General features: G+C 36.7%; 2 protein-coding genes, 1 long non-coding RNA gene and 1 pseudogene across 9 annotated transcripts; 1 reads left to right on the top strand and 3 right to left on the bottom strand.

Annotated features, from left to right (window-relative positions):
- Positions 1-1,492: 1,492 nt before the first annotated feature.
- LOC137723788 (serpin-ZX pseudogene) lies at positions 1,493-3,004 on the bottom strand (annotated as a pseudogene). Its single transcript, XR_015961808.1, has one exon. The product of XR_015961808.1 is annotated as a serpin-ZX pseudogene (transcript).
- A 7,072-nt stretch (positions 3,005-10,076) lies between these two features.
- LOC137722470 (fruit bromelain-like) lies at positions 10,077-11,665 on the top strand. The gene is made up of 2 exons (XM_068461478.2): positions 10,077-10,582; positions 10,898-11,665. Exons 1-2 carry the CDS (start codon positions 10,111-10,113, stop codon positions 11,515-11,517), a joined length of 1,092 nt encoding a protein of 363 aa, XP_068317579.2. The 5' UTR covers positions 10,077-10,110; the 3' UTR covers positions 11,518-11,665.
- A 2,261-nt stretch (positions 11,666-13,926) lies between these two features.
- Positions 13,927-15,213, bottom strand: LOC148697619 (uncharacterized). Its single transcript, XR_015961262.1, has 3 exons — positions 14,780-15,213; positions 14,486-14,548; positions 13,927-14,232 (listed from the first exon to the last, which is right to left on the bottom strand). It is a non-coding gene; the product is annotated as an uncharacterized LOC148697619 (long non-coding RNA).
- Positions 15,214-15,796: 583 nt separating this feature from the next.
- LOC137722710 (protein transport protein SEC24 A) lies at positions 15,797-23,951 on the bottom strand. Of its 6 annotated transcripts, none has more exons than XM_068461777.2 (14): positions 23,711-23,951; positions 21,526-22,704; positions 21,289-21,427; positions 20,517-20,707; positions 19,838-19,945; positions 19,543-19,746; positions 19,122-19,353; positions 18,534-18,683; positions 18,273-18,429; positions 17,885-18,012; positions 17,483-17,805; positions 17,214-17,402; positions 16,382-16,622; positions 15,797-16,274 (listed from the first exon to the last, which is right to left on the bottom strand). In XM_068461777.2, exons 2-13 carry the CDS (start codon positions 22,645-22,647, stop codon positions 16,389-16,391), a joined length of 3,177 nt encoding a protein of 1,058 aa, XP_068317878.2. In that variant the 5' UTR covers positions 22,648-22,704; positions 23,711-23,951; the 3' UTR covers positions 15,797-16,274; positions 16,382-16,388. The 6 variants fall into 6 exon arrangements, with proteins under 6 accessions (XP_068317878.2, XP_068317880.2, XP_068317881.2 ...); XM_068461779.2 differs by having other exon boundaries at positions 15,797-16,238; positions 23,711-23,844; XM_068461780.2 differs by having other exon boundaries at positions 15,797-16,175; positions 23,711-23,844.
- Positions 23,952-24,112: the final 161 nt, after the last annotated feature.

The raw sequence follows: 24,112 nt of genomic DNA, 5'->3' as shown, positions 1-24,112 counted from the left end.
AAAATATTAATAAAAATGTGTGAGGGATGAAAATAAGAGCACTTTTCTAAATAATACAGTCCATCTACTCGCCTTGTATTTATTTATCCGTTTGTTTTTTTAACAAAATATAAAATAATAATTATATTATATCTGAATTACGCAAGTGAATATAACATCTATGAAGAGGCAGAGCACACAACTCTAACCTTAACTAAATCCAAAACTATATTTGTCATTCATTACTACGCTCTGGTGGTGAAGTGAGAGATCTTAGGTTCGAATATCTTGGATGATAAATTCGATACCAAAATAGGTTGTCCATTGTATGGCTTAGCCGCACTCCTCCTCCTCCTATTAGTATAAAAATATCGGTGTACTAAAAAAAATAATAATAATAAACTCAAATATATACTTAGCTTGTTTGGCCAAACCCTCTCAATAATAAACTCAAAACTATATATACTTAGCTTGTTTGGCCAAACCCTAAACTCCATGTGTTTCTTCTCAAGTTCGATGGACTCCTAACTAACAAGTTGCAGAGATAAATTCTTCGGTTAAATCCGAAAAGTGATTGGGGCCTAGGTAATACAAATTCTTCTCCCATTTAGCCTCAAAAATCTTGAAGCGCTTCTCCTTCTCTTGTGCATCCTTTTAAACTTGTCCGTGTTCTGTCATCCACTTCTCGAAGATCTCCGACGTGCTTCTCTGCCGAGCGTAAGATGATTCTTACGACGACCACAACACCAAAACTAGCACGAGCAATATCGCCAAGCAGATCGATTGAAAGCCAGCCATCTCCTCAGGGAGTAGCAATTGTACTATAGAATTAACTAGGGAAGGGAATTCTCTTGATAACTTGTAAAATATAGTGAAGTTGATCTCGATCGTACAATATATACAGAGGTAAACTGAGTGCAAGTTGGAAGTAGGATTCCTTGACACACAAGAATACAAAGCCTAATAAGACAAGTAAATCAAACCCTAACCCTAGACATAAGAGGAAAACAGAGAATCCGGATGGGATTGTATGCTCCTACTCACCGTTAAAAGGAAAGGGTGCATAATTCCAATTACAAATAATTTGTCTAATTCTCGAACGAATTTTTTATTTTTTTTTAGTATAGCGATACATTTTATAATAAGAGAAATAAGAGTTCGGTTCGGTTAAGCTACAATAGACCATATGCATTAAAAGCTAGGCTATACAACAATAAGTACCTATACAATAGACCTCTTGACTCTGATCGCAAGCCTTATTTGGTTGGATCTTATTTTCAGACTTTGTTTCCACAATACAGAGACTTGCTAACTTTACTCCATCAACAGGAACATTAAACAACGTACTTGGATGGTTCCGCTTTGGAATTCTCTTTTGAGCAGAACGGTTTGTTCTTCATGATTCAAAATCTCAGATACACCCTAATCATCCGAAAACATTGTTATTTTCGTATTGGATGTGGACAATTTTTAGAACAAAACCACCGCAAACTAAATTATCAAAAATGCAACCTAAATAAAAGAGTTGGGAATTTTATTAATAATCATAAAGGTCTAGTTCGTTCAGTTTTCATATGTTAAGCTCCCAGGCAGGCAATGAAGACCACAGCCAACTACAAATTGAATTTACATATATAACCCAAATAGATAGATCAACCCGCGAGCGGATTCAGCACTTGCCCAATGAACAACACCGTTCCAGTAATTTCTTCTCTGATGACGAACATGAATGGATGATCGGCCACAAAATCTATCTTGTCAGGAGGATTAAGCGAACTCCCCGCAAGAATGCCAGTAACAGCTGCCGCTTCAGTGCCTTCTTCATTAACTTCAACGCAGGATTTGTGAAGCATCCTAAAAGCATCGCCGGAAGGAAGCCAGTTAAACATCTCTGTCAACTCACTAGTAAAAGGCAACACCAATCCTAAATCCTTGAGAGTTTTGGACGCTTCCAAGTCGGAAGAAAACTTAAACCTTGGGATTTTGAAGTCGCCCACTTCAACTTTACCGTACGGCTGATGTCGATTCAAGAAGTCAGATCCGGAACAAACTTTGTCCACCAAACCTGGCAGTCCGTCTTCCGCATCAGGCAGAATCAAGTACATGGAGAAACGTCGCCGAGGAGGTTTGCCTTCTTCTTCTCCACCTTGTCGGTAAGGAAGCTGTAAGACTTTAAAGCCGTCAAACGCCCTTACAAACTGCCACTTGTCGCTGGTCATGAAGTGTGCCCGAACTGAGCTCCCGTCGAGGAGGTTGAAGTCATGCTCTTTGGTATTCAACGCATCAAACTTCTCCTCCCAAACCCCTTTGAAGTACAATGCATTCGCAAACACGAGCCTTGTTGCACCGTTAATTGATGCGGGAGGAAGAAATTCTTTGATCAGGCCACCAGTCTTCCCTTGGGCCCAAGAATTCACTTTGATTCTCACCTCATCCGCTTTGTTCTGGAAATCGACCTTGTCCGCAACTGCCTTGTAAAACACGGCCACCGCCTCTTCGAAAGAAGGCTTGATAGAGAGAGACTCATCAACCCAAAGTCCATTGGCAAAGGACAGACGGGGACCGCCACTGGCAGATCCATCTGCCAAAACCAATGGAACTAGATCCGCAGCGAGGGCGTTGAGTTCGGCGGTGGAGTTGGACTTGAGAAAAGAGAGCAACTGGTCCCTCGCCGGACCCTTTGTCCCCGCCACGATCAGGCTCAAAACGATGTGGATGGACAGCGGAGAGAACACCATGTTTTTGTCCTTGGCTTCGGACTGAAGCAAAGGCTTTGTGATTCTCATAGCGGCAGCTGTTTGGCTGCGGACAAAAATTCTCAAATCTGACAAATCCCTATCCCTAGCTATCATTGGAAGTTGGACCGGAGGAGTGGTTAGGGTTTTTGCGATGATGGTGGGGTGAATAGGCGGCTTCTTGGACCAGAAAATAAAGCTGAAAAGTAAAAACAGCGAGCAGGAAATTAGTTTGAGAGGAGACGCCATGCCTGATGAATCGATGACTCTGTCGGAGATTCGGGATAGGAACAAACAAATACTTTGACACATATTTGTATGAGAATATATCAAATATAGTCAAAAATTGATTCTTAATTTTAAAAATATCACTTTTTATAAAAATCTTTCAAATATATCCAAAATTTTACTTAAATAAACACAAATACCTTCAAATTTAACAATCAAATAAATTAAAGGTTTTTTAGCCAAAATGATTCATGACATAGACATAACTTCTTAATCTAGTCCTTAACAATGAATGATAATCAATAGTAGTGTTCTAGAAATTGTCTATCGTGAATCATTTTAGTATTTCTTTGAATTTGTCAATCGTGATCATTTTGGTTTTTTCATGAAAAATCTGACAATTGCTCTATTAGTGTTATGATGTGGCGCCACGTGGATCTCACAAATTAACTTTAAAAACTATTTTTATATTTAAAACTAAAAATGATATTAGTTAGAAAAAAAATGTTGAAGGCATGATTGAAATTATGCTACTACCACTTGCGGTAACCGTAGCGGCACTCAATGTCGGTGATGAGGGGGTCGAAGGGGATAGGGTTGTGATGGTGGAGTGTAGAAGCAAGGATGAAGTTGGACTGGAGCTTGAGACGACAGTAGCTAAAAAGCCTTTAATTTATTTAATTGTTAAAACTGAGGGTAATTGTGTCTATATAAATGAAAATTTGGATATATTTGAAAGTTTTTATAAAAAGTGACATTTTTGAAATTAAAAGTTAATTTTTTGCTATATTTGATGAATACTCTATTTTGTATTTAATCACTAGATTTTATAACATCTAATCGTCTTGATTAAGAGTAATGTTGAGATTTTAAAACTTATTTAAACCAAAAATGAAATGATTCATAAAAAAACGTAGGCAACAAGTCAGCAAAAACACTACTGCAAATAACAAATTATGATAAATAACTTGGGTTTTATTTATTTATATGCTTACTGAACATGACATTATATTTATAGTGTTTTTTTTTTGTTTAATTTTATTTTCCACACCTTGAGGATAATTTGTTATTTAAGTTTGGGGATGGGAAATAATTTTTCAGGCTTCTAATTTTTGAGTCAGTTAAAAATTTTCATTCTTTTTAAGTTAATATTCATAGATTATTTTAAATATTAGAACAAATGGGCATGGTGATGATTAATCCCACATTAAAGTCTTTTCTATTTATTGTTGCTTAAACACACTAAGCCATGAGTTATACTTTGAAAATTTGCACGTTCACACCAAAATGGTATGTGGGGAGTGAGATTGGAGGACCTATTTTTCGTTTAATTTTTTTAATTTTTGTTCAAGTAATATAAATTTTGGTATTTGTTATAAAATAAAGTATTAATTGTTCCACCTGAAACTTTGATTAGTAACTGGGCTAGTCTTGCCTAATCAGTAGTGATTCTCGCATCAAACAATAGAGTCTTGGCATGGGACAGAGTGGTTAGCTGGTTTTGTAGCCTTTTCAACTCAAGTTAGTAAGTCCTTAAGGGTGCTCTACACCTGGTTCCCTAAAACCCTAGTGGATTGGGAGTCATTGACTTAAAGCTCGTTACATGAGTTGGAATGAAAGCTTAAGTGAACTGGCATTTAGGGGTAGGTTCGGTTTCATTTTGGTTTGGTTTTTTGCCAAAACCGAAACCGAACCAAAACTTCAGTTCAGTTCAATTTTCTTCGGTTCAATTTTGATACGGTTTCGGTTTTTTTAATTTTATAAAACTTGATTTTTTTTAATATGGAATTTAGAAAAGAGGCTAGCATTGGTAGACTAATAATAAGAAAATGTGAAAAGTGGGAAAGTAGGAAGATATACAAGATCATATAAACCAATCTTATTCTATTAACAACTTCAATTGAAAACAACAGAAATTAATCTATTGCCTCGTGTCGTAATTTAGTGACTCCATTCTAGTTACAATCCAAATACACTTAATTTGAACCTCATAATGGTCAGAAAATTTTGCCTCAAGTCGCTAGATATTGAATAACAGGTGCCATATGAACTAGGGTCAGGGCCGTGACAGAGCCACCAGCCATGAAAGCTTCTCCGAATGTTCCTTCGCCAATTTTGTAAATCTTTACTAGGTCACTGTTTCAAGAAATGATCATCTCATGTCAGCTTATTAACAAAATTTCAAATTGTAAATCTTTTCTAGGGACGGAGATAGAAATTTCTTATAATTGAAGTAACTTAAAAAACAACTAAGAGAACCTTATTATAATATGGCTTATACCCAATATGATAATGGGATGATTTCAAATGACGATGTATCACAATTTCAATGTTACAAAAATTTCAATGTAGTAGTGGAAAGTGGGCAAATTGATGAGAAAAATATTGATACATGAGAGGTGGAAGAGGGGATTTTCCGTTTGATCGACAGAAAAATAGCACTTTTGCTCATACTATATTTGATATAGAGTAGAAGTAGCTTGAAGGTATGCTTAATATTAGATGCATATATTTTCTTCAAAGATAACATGAAAGTATGGTATGGCTTCTGTGTCAACATAGAAACAGGCCCCACACTTTCCATGTCATTAGTTTTAAATATGGACAGTTAATCAAGTAACTTGACACGATGAGTTTTAAGGTAAAATAAAAAATAGAAAGAAATAGAAGCGTAACTAGATTGGAAAAGCATTTAGAAATCTTGATGATGTGAAATTAATGTAAGACCATCTCCAAAAGAGATGTCAAATCCTAGTTGGAATTCCATGTAATCAAAATTGAAGGTCTGAGTGAGCTCCAATCGATATGGCAATCTTATGTGAATTGACATATGAGTTTTCATATGTCAAATTTGACATATGAGAAAATGTGATGTCAATTTTTTTAATTATTTTATTATGTGGATCCTATTAATGCACCAATTATAGATATTGAAAATGTATTTTAATTGATTTCTTTTTAAAATAGGTCCTACAAATATCATCTATAACAAAGAAACATATGGGTTAGAAAAAGAGAAAATCTAACATTGCCACATCAACCATCCAATTAATATTTGACTTTTATCTTTTGACATTTCTTTTGGAGATACTCTAAGTAGCTCTTTAATTAAACACAACCATTTGAACATGGCCTCACACATTAATCGAGAAAGACTTTAAGGTGTTTATCTACTTTTGGATATATTCATCGAACTTGGCCTCATGGACTGATCGATCAATGTTCTTAAAGACCACATATATGTTAATTACTCATTTTTTCTTGTACAAGAAAGAAAACTAACCCTCTAAACCCTAACATTATATTGAAACATAACATGATTGTTACAAAGAAAAATGCCCTCGTTTGGATTTGAACTTGGGTGGCTATTAATTTTCTTTTGTTTTTGCTAAAGAGTGGCAGTTAATTGAAAACAAATGTATAAAAGCCACTTTCGTCGAAGACAACATATAGAAATATAGCTATTATTTTACACTTATTTAAACTAAACAAAAAATGAATTGATTCATAAATAAAAAAAACAAGTAAACGAAAAACACTGTTGCAAGTAACAAATTACGATAAATAACTTGAGTTTTATTATTGATGCGCTTATTGAACATAACAATATAATAATACGAATTAAATTTGAGTTTTTGTGCCCTAGACGTTTTGAGTTCCCGTGCAGTCACCTTGGTTGCCTTGAGCCAGGGCCGACCTAGGAAGAAATACAAGAGACAAATGAGTACTTTTTTGATATATTCATCGAACTTGGCCTCATGGACTGATCGATCAATGTTCTTAAATTTGGCAATGTTGTGAGGAGGGCTAGTATCACATCTAGTGAAAATCAGTACTCTTGTGTCCATCCTCATTTGGTTGGGTATATTTGAGTCTTCAGGACCCAAATGCAACCAAGAAGATAAAATAATTAATAATTTTTCACTTATAATTGAGTGGTATAAGGGAATGATCCTCATGAAAGATCGATCTATTATTTACTACTTTATTCAAAGGTCCAACTTCCTCACCAGTTTATTATGAAATTTTCATGGTCTCCATGACTTTCGGATTTGGCTAACCCCATTTACAGCGACTTGACATTTAGATTACAGTAATGAAAAAAAAAAAAAACCTAAACAAAAGATTCAATTGTCTTAAGATATCCGCCGTCCAGCTACAGAATGGATGTTCGATCTTCGTTAGAGAAATAAGGCAAATACGATGAATGGTATGGATAGTGTCACCTTTGCGACTAAGGATTTCATAATTGATTGACATTATCAGCCAATTATGTTAGTTTAGCCGAAAGTGCTTTCTATAAACTTTCCAGGAAACACTTGCGGCTAAAGTTTCTCAGTAATCAAGTTGTTGATGCTCTAGCTTCATTTGGCACAGCTGGTAGTGCTCTTATTATTGGTGGTCAACTGTTCCAGATTTTCCCTAGAAAATTGCCCATCTTATGCTAGATTTCTACAAGATTCTTTCCTGTATTATTTGAGATTACTCTACCTACAACGATTCACAAGGATCGCTATACGTAGTACCATAGCTTAGGAATACGCCAACGGTATCACATACAAATCGTCACGCTACGCGCACAAACGCAATATAATGTATTTCACACAATCCTCAATGGAACATGGTTTGGTTCACCCTCACAAGCAGATATATAATATACGTGTAAGCAATTCATCGTGGATATAACATTTATGGTTAAATTGATGACTTTACATATGTGTGGAATAGATTCACCCCATGTAGATTAGAATTTTGAAGATAAGTTGTTTGTTAATGATTGTCTACATGATAAAGGCATGGTGTGGCATCCGTGTCAATCTAGAAATTGGCCTCACACTTTCCATGTCATTAGTTTTAAATATTTGCAGTTAGTCAAGTAACTTGACACGATGAGTTTTAAAGTAAAATAAAAAATAAAAATAACAAAGAGCGTAATTCAATTGAAAAAGCATTTAGAAATCTCAAGGATGTGAAATTAACGTAAGTGGCCCTTTAATTAAACACAACCATTTGAACATGGCCTCACACATTAATCAAGAAAGACTTCAAGGTGTTTTTCTACTTTTGGATATATTCATCGAACTTGGCCTCATGGACTGATCGATCAATGTTCTTATCGTTTGGTATGCAGACGGGACAGGACGAAATGGAATGGGACGGGACGGGACGGGACAGGACGGAACGGAACGGAGCGGGAGCAAAGATGCCCTCGGATGGAAACAAGGAGGAAGAAGAAGGAGATAGAGAGGTTATAATTTTGTGTTCCACGGATGTGGAACAAGTCGTTCCAGGAGAGTGAGGTGGAACGAAAATTCATCCAAAACTCGTCCCGTGGAACAACTCGTTCCACCCGTTTTAGGCGCACCAAACGTGGGACGGAACGCCTTGTCCCACTCTGCTCCGTCCCGTCCCATGTACCAAACGGTACCAAAGACCACATATATGTTAATTACTCATTTTTTCTTGTACAAGAAAGAAAACTAACCCTCTAAACCCTAACATTATATTGAAACATAACATCATTGTTACAAAGAAAAAGGCCCTCGTTTGGATTTGAACTTGGGTGGCTATTAATTTTCTTTTGTTTTTGCTAAAGAGTGGCAGTTAATTGAAAACAAATTTATAAAAGCCACTTTCGTCAAATACAACATATAGAAATATAGCTATTATTTTACACTTATTTAAACTAAACCAAAAATGAATTGATTCATAAATAAAAAAAAACAAGCAAAACGAAAAACACTGTTGCAAGTAACAAATTACGATAAATAACTTGAGTTTTATTATTGATGTGCTTATTGAACATAACAATATAATAATACGAATTAAATTTGAGTTTTTGTGCCCTAGACGTTTTGAGTTCCCGTGCAGTCACCTTGGTTGCCTTGAGCCAGGGCCGACCTAGGAAGAAATACAAGAGACAAATGAGTACTTTTTGATATATTCATCGAACTTGGCCTCATGGACTGATCGATCAATGTTCTTAAATTTGGCAATGTTGTGAGGAGGGCTAGCATCACATATAGTGAAAATCAGTACTCTTGTGTCCATCCTCATTCGGATTCGACGCTCCCCGACCACCATTACCTCTTTTCCTCACCAAAACACCACGTAACTATTGAAATAAATATGGCAATCTTGTAGGTAGACTTCATATAACCACTACAACTTTATTCATACTACCGAAATAAAAGAAAAAATTAAACCCGAAGAAATGCAAGAGACAAATTAAGCATATGATAGATCAGAATGGTTGAAGTAGAGGAAAACATCAGAATTAAGTGCCCAAAGCTTTATTGAATGGTCAAAATTCGTCTACTGGATACGTGTACGTTTCAAAATTTTCATTATCTAATTTGAGATCCTCTTTGATCACAATTCGGTCCTCCTTCATGTACATTTCTGATTATGCATTATACCAAAACTAGTTCAAAATTAGCGTGTTTTTACTTTAGATTGAATCTGTTTATTTTCCTCATTTGTGATTGATCCTTCAAAAATTTTGTACACATGTATAGCAACTTGATGCCCAAGAAAACAAATTTATGTTGACATTACTGCATAAATAAATAGTTCACATCATATATATTCCCAATCAACATTGTGTTCGCACACTATTCACAGTCCACATCACACGACGAATGTTAAAATGAACCGATCATTGATTCAAATGATAAAAAGAAATTAAGGTAATGATTCAACTCTGGACTAAGAGAGTAAGCTAGCCTAAGTTCCTAAAATAATAACAAAACCACGAATTGTCAGCTTGATCTCTTCATTTCAATGGGACTCTCTTTTGGTACATGAAATTAAACAGTAAGCTAGCCTAAGTGCCTAAATATAATGCAAATGGGATGTGAATGGTTAGAATGATGTAAAGATAATCAATCGGACAAATATTGTTTGGGCAGTTGAAAGTTTTCAAATTACATCAACACCAATTTCTTCATTTCACACTTGCAATATTGTGTTCCCTTTACATTTTTTCTCAAAACCTCATACACTGTCGCTTACACGGAAAATATGGTGCATTATTGGTAATTTGTGAGGTACATCAGAGTTTAATGGGAGAGATAAACGCTGACACTTTACAAGTGTGTGAGTTAGTATAAAAACCCATTCATTTGTGCAAACTATTACTCAGTGAGATCAAAAGCTAGCTAGCAACATGTCTCCCCTCAAAACAATATTCTTTGTAGCACTAACCATAGGAACTTTGGCAACCTCTCCTTCCTCGGCTAGCCAATTTCATGGCAATGAGGAGGTGGGGACGAATCATGATGAGGAAGAAGCAATGCGGGAGATGCACATCAAGTGGATGAAGGAACACGGGAGAGTGTACAACACCCTAGAGGAGAGGGAGATGCGCTACCAAAATTTCAAGGCTACAGCTAAGTTCATTGAGGCTTCCAACAAAGACACAAGCAAGACATACACCTCTGGATTCAACGCTCTATCGGACCTCACGGACGATGAGTTTCAGAGACTGGCTACTTGCGCAGGTGGAAGAGTGGCCCCCCACTCGTCTCCAACCAACGACGCCATCTACATTGACGATGCTGGACTTGAGGATGTGCGAGAATACGTGGATTGGGTGGATGCTGGGGCTGTGACCTCGGTGAAGGATCAGGGCCTTTGTGGTAAGACTATGCTTAATTTCTTACACTAGTTAATACTTCACCTTTGTTTAAAATTTTAGTTTTTTTCAATAAAAAAACTAAAGGATTTCAGCTTTTTGCATTAATAAAATGATCATGTTTTAGTAAATTTAAACAGATCAAGTTTTAATATTTTAATAAAACCCATCAAAACCCTCTAGAAAGTTTTGAACAAGTAGTTAACCCTTCAATTATATATGCAACTATTTATTTGTTAAGAAAGGAAAATAAAACACAATAATTGTTCAACGAGTTGTTGGGGAACTTAAAATGTACTTTATGTTGTTTGTGATACAGGGTCCTGCTGGGCATTTAGTGCAGTAGGAGCCGTGGAAGGGCTGAACAAAATCAAGACCGACGACTTAGTCGACCTTTCAGTTCAGCAACTCATCGACTGTGACACTCATGGGTACAATAAGGGCTGCAGTGGTGGCTATATAGACAAAGCCATGAAGTACATGTCTGACATCCAACAAAGCATTGATACGGAAGAGGAATACCCGTACAAGGGCGTACAGTCACCGATCTGTTTAGCGAAGCCAGAAGGCGACTACAGCGACATTATAACTGTTACCGGTTATGCCTTTGTCTCTCCCAATGAAGCCTCCTTGGCTATAGAAGTTTCCCGGCAGCCCGTTTCTGCTCTGGTGGATTTTCATGACCCTGAATTTAAAACTTACAGAACTGGTGTGTACGATGGGCACTGTGGCCAGAACACAACACATGCCGTCCTTGTCGTCGGATATGGCGGTGATGTTTTTATCGGACAAGAGTGGTGGGTTGTGAAGAACTCCTGGGGTCCACAATGGGGTGACGGAGGCTACATCCGACTGCCGAAAGGTGTCAATCTTAAAGACGGACCATGCGGGCTTGCTATGTCAGCAGTAGTTCCATACTCGGAGTCGGAGGGAAATTAGCTTTCATCGTTCATAAGTTTCTTAAATAATAATTATCTGATGCTCAGTTGGTTTGATTACATGGATATATATATATATATATATATATATATAAAATAAACACACTGTTCCCTACTTCATTTTGTGAAAGACAACCTCTCTCTCTCTCTCTCTCTCTCTCTCTCTCTCTCTCTCTCTCTCTCTCTCTCTCTCTCTCTCTCTCTCTCTCTCTCTCTCTCTCTCTCTCTCTCTCTCTCTCTCTCTCTCTCTCTCTCTCTCCAGCTAAAAAGCACCTCATTGTCTAATAACAATTTATAGCATTATCCAACAGTTGCTGTACTATTGCTATTGGTCTATGGGCACATAAGTTTGTGTTCCTTGGCTTCAAGGGACACATATAATTTATTGTGCGCAATGTTCATATTTTTTGTAGCGTCATTTAGTAATGTACTTTACCATTTAGTCTCATATGTTCGTTTTGTTCTTTTGATATAACTTCTTCTTTAACTTCACTCACACGCATTGCACATGTAGTTCCCTTTCGTATATCTATACGAGATATATCTTTGAAAATGTCAAGTGCACATTGTAGAAAAGGAAGGGAACATATGAAGTGTGAAAGAAATTGGTGTTCATCTCAAGTACATTATTAGTTTTCGATCATGACATTTCTAATAATGTGAAGTCGGTTGGTGAAGAATTATACGACGCTATAGGAATTTTTGAAATTTGAAGTAAATTCTGAATAATGAAATTAAAAATTGGAACATATAAGTGTTTCATTTCAAGGAAAAAAAAAACACCTACGTTTCAATTACTAATATCATCGGTGTTTCCGAATTATGATGCGTGACATCAACCAATGTCACTTGTGATGAAATCTTAATCTACTCTCAAGGAACTTCGAGGACATAAAATCTTAATCTTAATCTACTCTCAACAAATGTCATTCAATACTACAGTTTGGTGGTATTTTAAGTGAGAGGTCTTATGTTCGAATTTCGTAGATGGCGAATTCGATTCCAAATTAAGTTACCCATTATGTAGCTTAACCGAACCGAACTCTCCCTTCTCTTATTATAAAATATATCACTGTACTAAAAAAAAATTTGTTTGAGAATTAGACAAATTTGCAATTGGAATTATGCACCCTTTCCTTTTCACGGTGAGTAGGAGCATACACTACTCGAATTATGCTCATTGCACACCATTTTTTGCACACCCTTTGCAATTGGTGGCCATATATATAAAGCTACTACTCTTACGATTTTTTGGTGGCTTTACAGTGGGATGCCACTGAAATCAGTGGCCTTAAGAAATCAGCCACCAATGATTATTGTCTGTTAACTAACTTTATTTCTTAAAATTACACCAAAGATTTTTTACATGTTTTTTCAACTTTGGGACATGTTTTTTTATTTCTTTTTCAGTCTTCTCCTTTTTATCTGTCAAAAATAATGTTTTTTCATTTAATAATCCTATTCTACAGTAGTTTCACCCCCAAATAAATACGAAGTTAGACAACCCTAATTTTTATTTACATGTGTTCCCAGATTGATCTGTTTTAAGTTTAACTTCATTTCCTTGCAGGAGGAGGCTGATGCTAAGATTGTTGTGGCTAGTATTTCAACAACCTGCAGTCAGAAAATTCACAACCAATTGGTATGTACCTGATTAAAATAATTTACGCTTTGCTACGATGCTGGTGCAATAGCAAGGTCTTGTACAGTTGTAAGTGTTATCTTATCAAATCATTATGTACATATAATTGTTCTATACGCCGAGTTTCTTTTCTTTATGGAATACAGGAATAAAAATTTATATATACGTACTCAAACTCAAACTCGGGTGGTACTGTTCTAGGGCAGTGTGCGGACCAAAATGCCCCTAAATTCGTTTGTTAAGCCACTTTTTTGCCATCTTTTCTACAGTAAAATGACTTCCATGTTGGACTATATTTATTCTGGCCGCTCCTCCTTTACAACAAGGGCGCCCACCTCAAAAAGACATAAGCACTCTCCTATAATTTATTATTGGTAACTTTAAAGAAAACTTTCTGGTATTGTTTATTTTAACGAAAAGTCACATTTTTACACTAAAAAAATCTCATTTTACCCTTTATTTAAAATTCAAAATTTTCAAATATTTTTCATTCATTTTCTTTTTATTATATCCAACGTTTTATTTATCTGATTAAACAATTGGAGTATTATTTGGGATTTGGACCTATTATGTTGTATTTCGGCCAAGTTCCACATTAAAGAAACAAAAGGGTATATTCCAATTATGCTTATGTTTAATCATTACGGGGTTGACTTAGTGGTTGATGATGAATTTCAAGTTTATATTTTACACGATATGGGTTCGATATCTGGTATCGATGAGTTATACGATGATGGTCAGGACGAGATTAAAATACTTATGTGAGTCTTTTCGGCTTTCGAAATAGTAGATTGTCGAGGTAACACTACTAAATGATATATACATGCGTATATTTTCAAATTTCTCACCAGAAATTTTAAAATGGCGAGGATTAAAGTTTCCACTGTAAATACTATATGATTTCAAAGATGCACTTTCAATGGCGATGTCCATTTCGCCATGAACATTTCGAAGATGTAACTCTTTTAATGCACTTGCATGACGATGAAATCCATCTGTAGAATCCCTGATCCAAAGTTACATGTGCCAAATTCAGGCATTGCAGTTTAGGCCAACAAGCTGATGACGGCGTTACTGCAAATCATTTGGAGATAATAAAAGATAAAATAAGCAGCTCCAAATACGAAGGATAACATAATGTTACTACAAATTATTTACATCTGATTATTATGAAAATAGAGCAAAATTTTATTTAAATAATTGATATCATAACAAAAAATTCAAAATTAAGATCCTAAAAAAAATAACAATAACTAATTTGTTTATAGAGAATAAAACAAAGGCAATTAAAAGTTGAAGTGAAAAAGGAAAATCTAAAATTTCATACTTAAATAATTGTCCACACCAAAATCCATGATTGAAGATCCACCCGCAACCAACGAAACAATTCCTAAATAAAAGTGAATAAGTGTTAAGGTTAGAATCAACGAGCCAAAAAATTGCATCTAATTGTTCATCAATTGATATAACTCACACATCATTAGCTCACAATTCAAATAATAATAACAAAAAACAAATAGATCTGTCACGTCCTGACCTACATAGTAAGATATTGTTTGTTTTAAGCTAAGCTAGTATATGGATCTATTTTTAGCCCTTTCAAACTCAAAATTCGTCTTACCAAGAGATGCATTTTTGTACATACGAGGCATTTCATCTTTCCTTACCTTGAAGGTGCGAGAGCTAGCACATCTTGTAGTCTACTAATGTCTTCGCAGCTGCCCACACAGGGTCACTACAAGATTTGCTTCAGATCTGACTAGAAATGAAAAAGAGGAGAAATAGAAGAAAAGGCGTGTAAAACAAAGGAGGTTAGCATAAGAGAAAACTGAGAGAAAAGGAAGAGAACACAAGCACTGCATAAATGAAAGAGAGAGTGAACAGAGAGATGGACAAGTGAAAACACTACATGCGAGAGAGAGGACACGTGAAAACACAACAAGCCAGAATGGAGACACATGAAAAATACTAGTCTCAGCACATTTATCTTCCATTGATGTATTTAAAGTTGTGATATTAACATTTTCATTTTCTCTTTGTGCATTCCATTTTTTCCATTACTCTATTCAACCTAAAGCTATAAACACACATACAAAGAAGTGCACGTCGAGAAAAGGGGAGTGTGAAAATCAGTACTCGTATTTAATCTCAAATGGGAAAAAGTTTCAGCTCAATTTTATTCAAGACTTTAGTCCAACCATGTTTATATGGCCATTAGATTATAATCAACCCAAACAAAACAGAAAGAAGCCACACCCTCTCTCTCTCTAAACCTGCTATTACCAAAACCAAGTAAAATAGGCATCGCTCAATTTTACCACTCTGGAACTCAGGGTAATGTTTGGAGTTAGGACTACTTCTGGACGACAACAATGCTTTTAACCACATTTGGTAAGCAACCATGGCTGTTTCGTCGGGTAACAGAAAACAAGAAATAAGTAACAAGCACACCACAGTACTTGGGAAAGAAAGAAAACATGTACATTGCAGAGAACAAGCACGTACCTAATGAATTTTTCTGGTAAATCATCAAATCGATAATATATCAGTAGTTTTTGTTTGATTTACCCAATCAAATGTTAGAAACTTAAGGAGCGTGAAAATCACTACTCTTTGAAATGGGATATGAATTCAAGCGTTTTTGGTTATCTGAAAACAATATGAATTCGAGCATTCTTGAAATGGGATCTTATCTCAACAAAATTCAACGTCTGACCAAGGAAGAAGAAAATACAACAAAATCCGACAAATCTTGTAAACATGGTGGTTCCTTACCACACCACTTACCTCCTCTCAATAAACAATCAGATCGGAGGGGGAAAAGATATCACATACAAAAAAATTACGCGTGTTTCTTCCTAACACGAAGACGACGACTCGACATTATATGACTACAGAACATCTCCTTTGATCATTCCGTCGTGTGATGATGACGTACCGAATCGTCCAAAAATCTGTGCATGGTAGCCACCCGTTCTTCAACATCCTCGACTCTACAGCATGGGGTGCTCCCATGGCTGAATACGAAATAATGCTCCATTACTTCTTCTTTTTTTCCAGGTAAATAATGCATAACCACTCTACAGATGAGGCATCTAGTCTGCTTAATAAACGTCCTACCAGATCGAAAGTAAAAGAGAGTTCATCGGGGATAATCATAGAGCACAAGCATTTCGAATCTGTTCAGCAGTGTGAAGCAACATCTAATAAATGCCATCATTACCTCTACATTACGGATTTTGCTGGACTTGCCGGTGTACTTGTATTATCCAATCAACATAACCATTGCTTCCACCCATCTGCTCCTCAACAAGATTGACAAGTATAAGATGGCCTTCTCGGGGCTGCTCACCTTGTCTTACAAGATAACACAACTGATAATATGAAGGATCACTTTCTCTAAATTTCTTTAGTATCCTCATTAGCTTCTTTGACATTTGATTATCGCGCTCACAAAGGGTAACCTGATCAGCCAAAACAATAAGAGTACATCTAAACGATAGTACTAAACAATGCCAGTTCAACAAGTTACAAGGTAGAAGTAAATCAGATAAAGCGGGGAAGCACAGAATTCTTGGGACAAAGAAACTTCAAGAAAGGTTCGGATTACAAAGATCTCTCCAAAAATATCTAAACCAAAGGCCGATCACAGAATAAGAATCCAATAAAGTTCTTACGTAAAACCATAGAGCTAGTAATGGGTTATCCAAATGATAAAAGAAAAGAGAGTGACATACTAGAGTCATATAAACTAGGGTAGGAAAAGGGGGTGGCATTCTCAAGGCTTTTTGGGAAGCTTTATAAATTAGTCAGCTGCGCATAAGCCAGCCATATCGACAATTATATGTTTCTTATAACACTTTACTGTAATAGGGAGCTCAGGTATATTTAAATTCCAGCATAATGCAGCAGGGACAGAGATTAAGAAACTAAACTACAGATCTTATATAAAACATGCAAAAGTCACAAAACAAAGAATACGCAGAAAGTAATGATGGATGTTTAAACATGATACTTCTTTTGTTCTACTTTGTCTTCAAGGGGCTTTATCATACCTTTGATAACTCTGCTGCAAAGTCAGGCCCAAGTAGATTCTTAGCTATATCAGGTGGAAGAACTCTACCAAACCATAGAACATGGCGAAACCCATCATCGAATAAATAAAGGCCTCTGAAATCTAAGCTCTCAGCAAGTAGTGGTAACCTATTCTTTATGATTTTGACGTCATCAGCTTCAGAAGATGCCTAAAAATACAAGAAGTGGAAACAAATTTAATGATTGTGAAATGAAACCGCTCAAGTTTAAGTGAATGGAATTGTATTACGTTCAAAAGATACTCATCGAGCCGTATTAAACTGGGATATAGGAGCTTCAACAACTTTTTAACTGGTAAGGTCATCATTGTGTGGCCTGCCGCACAACGCTCATCAAGTGACATGTCTGCATACCCCCCACGAAGAGGTGCTGATTTACAAAGTGCCAATCCATACAAAGGCAAGAACTTCAGAGACTCTGAGTATATCATCTTCCCTCCTAAGCGGTGTTGTACAGCATAGAGATTTCGAAATTCTTTGAGAGCTTTGACAATTCTTAGCTGCAGAGAGTTCCGAGCATCTTCCAACTTATGGGACAAAGTTTTCTCAATTGCTGCAATTTGATTCAGAAAAAAAAATAAGAACTGAGATTCAAAACATACAACATTACTAACAGAGTTTCAATTACCCACCTAGCCTGGAAAGCAAGGTGACAATAGCACCAGTATCAGCCTGCCGATACATCTCAGACAGATCTGTTACCACCGGTACTGCTGCTGTATGTACTCTAATACGCCTCTCTCCGCAGGATGCAGTGTATCTTTAAAACGTTAAGGACACTTCACAATAACCTTCAAAATATCATTCCAAAATTTTCCCCAAAGCAACATAAACTAGGGAGTATGTGAATAATCAAAGTATAATGAACAAAACAACTTTATATGCAACTGAAAAGGAAACTTCGGAAAAAGAATATCGGAAGGGAATGATTTGTGAATAATCAAAAGAAAAACAAGCACTACAATACCATACAGGATGTCTTAGTTAAAACTTAAAATCGAACATTAAGTGGAAGGATACAGCAAGGCAACTTGGAAATATACTGTCTGAATAGTCAGAAGCGTTTCTTCAAGAGATAACTGCATCGCAAATGCTTTATCACAATCTACAGCAGGAAGTGCTAATAAGTCTGTGGACCTTAGCATAAAGTTCCCATGGTAAGACGTAAAGCGCACTCCTAAAAGTATAGACAACAAAACATTAGCATATTTCTGACAAAGGTGAAACAACATATTTATGTGAGCACAATAAAGTTGTTATGGAGAATCATCAATGGCAAACCTTTTCCACATCTTATGCGCATCACTGCTTCCCAGGCAGTTTCTCTAATAAGATCTCTGGCTAATTCATGTCTCAACTTATCTCCATGAATGGTTGATAGAAAATTCGGGTAATAATACACCTGACCCCCAGTATATTTTGCCAGAGTACCTACATTTGGAAGACCACAGCAATTATATACTATAGAACTTTTTAGCTGCATGGTAAATATAGTTCATGCGAGAGCATACAACTCAATAACCATCACACCCTGATATGGGTCTATCAATAGCTGCTGGAAACAAGAACTACAAACAAGATGGTAAAAGTTTCAAATGTGTAAATTCAGATTCTTTCTTCAAAATGTTCACTAGAAGGCAGAGACTACCATTTTCTAGGAAAATAGGTAATGCAATAAATTGGAGAAAACCATGGTTAAAGCATATTTCCCCACAAGGGCAACAACTAGAAAATTGGTGGATCATATAAGACTTCTCAACATATCAATGGAGAGAAGTATCATCGAAAGATCCTACTATCTGCTAACATCATCTTGATCTTTAGTTCTATGAAAGGGAAACAGAATATGATACAACTATAAATATGTACCTAATGAAGCTATATCAGTGTACTTGTCACTGAAGGCATACACATCCACCCCTATCTGGAATTTGGTAAATTCTGCAGCCATCTGCTTGTAGAAAGGATCCTCTGGTAGTCTTAGTGAATGCTCTTTATCAGAGCCATAGACACGAAGATCATCTCCACGCAACTTCAAGCGACCAACACCAAGAGATGGCAGTGTATTTTGAAAAATTAACAATTTTCCCCCAAGGTTGCTCTGCACAAGCATGTGTGGACATAAGTTAGTGCAAAGTAAATGAACAACCAGATTCTTGGAACTGCATAATGAAGTACTTAATAGCCAATTACTCAAGGAATACAAAAATTAACACACTGCTTTATAATTGGTGATAAATTTTATCCAAAGGCAAAATTCGAATTGCTATGTGTGAAGACACTCACACACCATAAGCATAAGTGAGGCTTTAAGAGCTGGACCAAAAGCAGACTCAACATTCACGTTGTCTTGAAACATAGACGGCAAGCTATCTAGGAAGGTCTCCACTACACTTCTTGATTCAGATAGATTAACAAGAAGATCATCTGGCAATGGAACAAATACATCATCCAGGTCTGAGACCACCATCATTTGAGGCTGAGTCAAAGAAGACTGCACATAAAACTCAGAGGATCTCAACACAAATGTTGGTAGTCGGAAGAAACAGAAAATAATAAGTTATGTGAATAACAGATACACATACTTTCAAGTTATAAAAATGTATTGTGCTGTCAAAAGTTGCAAACCCAATTTGTGTTCTGGGGAAGCCAGGAAGCTCATCCAAGCATGACCGAATAGTTTGGGCCACAACCTGCAAAGAGTTCATCAATAAATTTCAATAATTCCAACAGAGAGGCAAACAGACCTTGTGTAGTAATCAATAATTCCAACAGAGAGGTAGACAGACCTTGTGTAGTAATCAATCAAAGACATAGTAAAATAACTCAAATGAAAAGACATCACAACCAGCCATGAGATTCACACTATTAAAAGTCCTTAAACAAACTATTTCATAAACAAGAGAAGTTCATCTCAGCAAAACCCATTCTATAAGTGTCATGTATGAGAAAATTCCCAAAGTTAGGCATCTGAGCCAGCCTACTTTATCTTTTTCACAAAAATAAAACCAGACACAGCATACTAGATATGATATTGTATATTAATAAAATCATCTTTTCTTCCTAATCTCAATCCAAGAGCCTCTGACACTATACTCTCAAGGGGCAACCAAGAACAATATACACTAGCACTACTGGATGATCAATGAACCATGCATAATACTCCCCAAAGGTCTGTAGTTGTATATTAGCAATAATTCATAAACAAACAGGTTTCAGAATGCAAGGTTGAGTTTCCGTAAAAGCATTAGAAACAGTGTTTACCTCAATCATACCACTTCTGACAGCAGATAACGAAACGTCAATGAGGAAAAAATACAGTGGCGGCATAGGAGGCCGCACCATATATTCAGTTGGAGCAACAAATTCCACGCTACCCCGTGTAAGCTCAGGCCGTTGATCCAAATCAATTCTTCTGCCAGTGGCATCCAAATGAGCAAAGTAATCCCCAGGGACTGAACGAGAAAGTAAATCCAATTTATCACTTTATGCTTGACCAGAAATATTAAATAAGATATATTTACCAAGAACCAAACGACATCCCACTACCATGGTTAATATTTAGTAACCAAAAACAAGTAGTATCTAGCAAGAAAACTTGATTACATTCAGGTAAAACCAGGATTAAAAATAGAGCAAAGCTGCTGTACATTCATCATGATATTAGAAACTTCAGTGCACTAAGGGAAAATTATTAAGAATTAGAAAATGCAAAATACTACTCTAGCATGACAGGTTGCAATGTCGAAAATATCTGCATTATGAAACAAAAAATGAATATAATAACAACGTTTTGGACTATAAAGCAAGCAGGAATATTCAATACATATATTGCACAATATATTACAGAAATCCTATTTGGGTAAGTATAACTAAGAAATATGAATAAAATATATGGCAAACTCAGCTGCTTAATGCTGCCAACATGGAAAAGCATGAAGTTGAACATAGGAAGATTTTGTGTCAACATTCTGCATCCTTCCATACATTTGTTAATAATAATAAGTTCAATTTATTCTTAGGGAATTCCATTTACCATCATTAAGTAGAGCACAAATGTTGCAACGCCACTTTCTTCCAGCATCTGTAAATGTCACATAGGGGTTCACATATGTCCGACATCTTCTACAGCGAATGATCCCGGCAGAACCAAAATTAACAATTGGAACTTCCTCCTAGACAGATAACAAAGAACAAGATAGTTACAGTGAATCGAACTTCAATCAATTTTGATCATTTTGAATGTTTGAGTAATAGATGCACATGCACTAACCCCATCAGGTGGTTCAGCAAGTGGACAAACAACTGCTCCCAAAGGTAAATGCCACCTTGAAGACAAAGACTGAGAACTTGGTATTGCACCAGTTGTAAACCGTAGAAATCTAGGATTGCAGTTCATGGGATACACCTGAGCAAGTGCTTTTGGCTCCACGTCACCAGCCAAAGGCCTTGGCAAAGCTTTAGGGTCAAGTCCAGGTTCAATTGATCCGGGCACAGATCCAATAGATAGTGAGCTGAAGTCGTCCGTCAAGGCTTGGACAGCACCAACAGGAGGTCCAGAACCGTGATGTTGCATGTGGTCCCTTGACTGCATACCCAATGGAGCTGCACCTTGCAGAGGTGGAGCATAACCTCCTTGGTGGGCAGCAAAAGGAGAGGACATTGCTGGTGGAGCAGCTGCATAGTTTCCTTGATGAGTAAGAAATGGAGACTGAGCAGGTGGGGCTTGTGAGTCTGCACTAGACTGCTTACGGGGGAATCCAGGAAAAGATGTCTGAGAATTTGGTAGGGAAGCTGGGAATGATGAATCTGATAGAGACTGAAGAGCATTCACACTTGGTGGTACAGAATTAAAGCTTTGAGGTGGAGGTCCCATTGGCACAGAAGGTATCTGCTGTTGTGGTCGTTGAAACGGTGCTTGACCTGGAGGAGGTTGATATGGCATTTGGCCTACAGGTGGACCACGTGTAGGGGGTGCTTGTGCTGCTGATAGATAATGTGGTGTTGGGAAACGGGACAAAGGTCCAACACTCGGCGGGACACTTGAAGTTGGCGGAGGAGGCACAGATGGATCATGAAACCTACCTGGCAGGGTAGGTCTAAAAGGAGAGGCTTGTGGTCCAACTGCAGATCCAGTTGACGAGAGTGGCACATTAGTCTGTGGAGCAACCGGTGGAGTAGGTCCGAAGTTAGAGGCAGCTGAACCAACCACGGGCCCAGACGATGAAAAAGGTGTCTGTTGAGTGACAGGTGGAGGAGGTCTAAAACCAGATGCCTCCTGTCCAACCATGGGACCTGAAGATGAAAAAGGCGTCACATTCTGAGGAGGAGCCGCAAAAGGTGCAGTGGCAGGTCTTGTAGTAAAATTCGGACGACCAGGGTTTTCAGTCCCCATAAGTTACAAACACCTGCTACTTCAGTAGCAACAATGCTCTCATGCCTAGACGTGCTCCTACAGCCAAGAGAAGAGGTTTGGTTTATCATCCAAGAACATCAATATGTCACTACATCACAGCTTAGACACTCGCAGCATTACGGTATGCAATCATATAAACACAAAGACGTCCATTCAAATTACCTTTTTTTTTTTTTTTTTTTTGTTGCATTAAACATAACAAAGTGATACTGATGGAATAAGCAAATAATGAACTCGAAAATAGATCAAACCCTCTATGTCAACACTAAGCTCGTCTAGTCTCACAAAATTAATAAAGCAGCCCAAGCAAGAATGCCGGCTTGAATCCTTAATCTTGAATTTTCAATACTTGACTATACTTGGGCATCACTAACAATTCATTTAAAATTCCACTAGCAATCCTAAACAGCTAGAACAGTTAACAAGGTCAAAACTCATAAACCACCCAATCCTAACTCTTAACTCCTAAGGTTTAACTTTCACATGATCGAATCATAAACGGTGCACAATGGATCACGATATACCATTAGTAATTAGCAATTATGGACCAAACATGGATAAACAAAATGTGATTAATTAAGCATAATTTAGCACTACCACAAATATTAACTTTATGATTGCTGATACTAAAGACAACAATTCGACAAGCCCAAAAAACGTAAATACAACAAAGAGAAAGCATAATTTAGCATGCACACAGAGACAGTGTAGCAGATCTTAATCGGAAAAAAAATCGAAAAGAAAAGCACTACCCAAATCCCAAATTTGTAATATCTATTTGGATCAAGAAAACCCAGATGAAAATTAGAGCCAAGTATGCGAACCGATGGAAATCGAATGCAAAACCCAATGAAAAACTAGAAGCAAAAACAGACCCGACTGAGATTGCGAGTTGAATTTTGGAAATTTTTTGACACCCAAAGCAGGGAAAAGTGAACCATATCGGACGAACCGAGATGAAGGACTCGTTCGGTTGATTTAATCGCAGAGTGGCAAAATGAGATTCAGAGAGAGAGAGAGAGAGAGAGGAAGAAGAGATTACCTTTTGCTAGCCGGAGGAGAGAGAAAGTCTAGAGAGAGAGTGAAATACGAGAAAGACGAAAGAAAAAGGAAAATTTTATTTCAACCCATCAAACTTTTTTCTACACATAACTTACTCTCTACCTATATTTTTTTAATTAAATAATTAATATCTTTTTAAACTCAAATTTATTATCTAAACTACCATTTCAAATCCAATTCAAAATGTAAAGCTATTTTTACATCCATTCCTTTTATAAAATAACGTCTCTAGTTGAATGTTTTTTTTCTTCAAATAAGCATCCTTTGTTCTTGTATAATTGCATATGTATAGCATTTCCATGGCTTTTTTTTTTTTTCTACTACCAAACCCATCCATGTACTGGGGATTCAAGATCCTTCCATAGATTTGAACTTGCTAGAG

Source organism: Pyrus communis, chromosome 4 (assembly GCF_041283825.1).
Source record: "Pyrus communis isolate YQ-2024b chromosome 4, ASM4128382v1, whole genome shotgun sequence".
Classification (NCBI taxonomy): Eukaryota; Viridiplantae; Streptophyta; class Magnoliopsida; order Rosales; family Rosaceae; genus Pyrus; species Pyrus communis.
Note: the sequence above shows the minus strand (reverse complement) of the source record. Positions and strands in the feature narration are given on the sequence as shown.

What these genes read in the sequence shown, in the direction of transcription:
- LOC137722470 (XM_068461478.2), top strand. Translation starts at nt 10,111, where the DNA reads ATGTCTCCCCTCAAAACAATATTCTTTGTAGCACTAACCATAGGAACT. An exon ending in GAAGGATCAGGGCCTTTGTG is followed by an intron (nt 10,583 to 10,897) that starts GTAAGACTATGC and finishes TTTGTGATACAG; the next exon opens with GGTCCTGCTGGGCATTTAGT.
- LOC137722710 (XM_068461777.2), bottom strand. Translation starts at nt 22,647, where the DNA reads ATGGGGACTGAAAACCCTGGTCGTCCGAATTTTACTACAAGACCTGCC. An exon ending in TACATTTTTATAACTTGAAA is followed by an intron (nt 19,747 to 19,837) that starts GTATGTGTATCT and finishes TTTTATGTGCAG; the next exon opens with TCTTCTTTGACTCAGCCTCA. An exon ending in TCGATGAGTATCTTTTGAAC is followed by an intron (nt 17,403 to 17,482) that starts GTAATACAATTC and finishes TTGTATTTTTAG; the next exon opens with GCATCTTCTGAAGCTGATGA.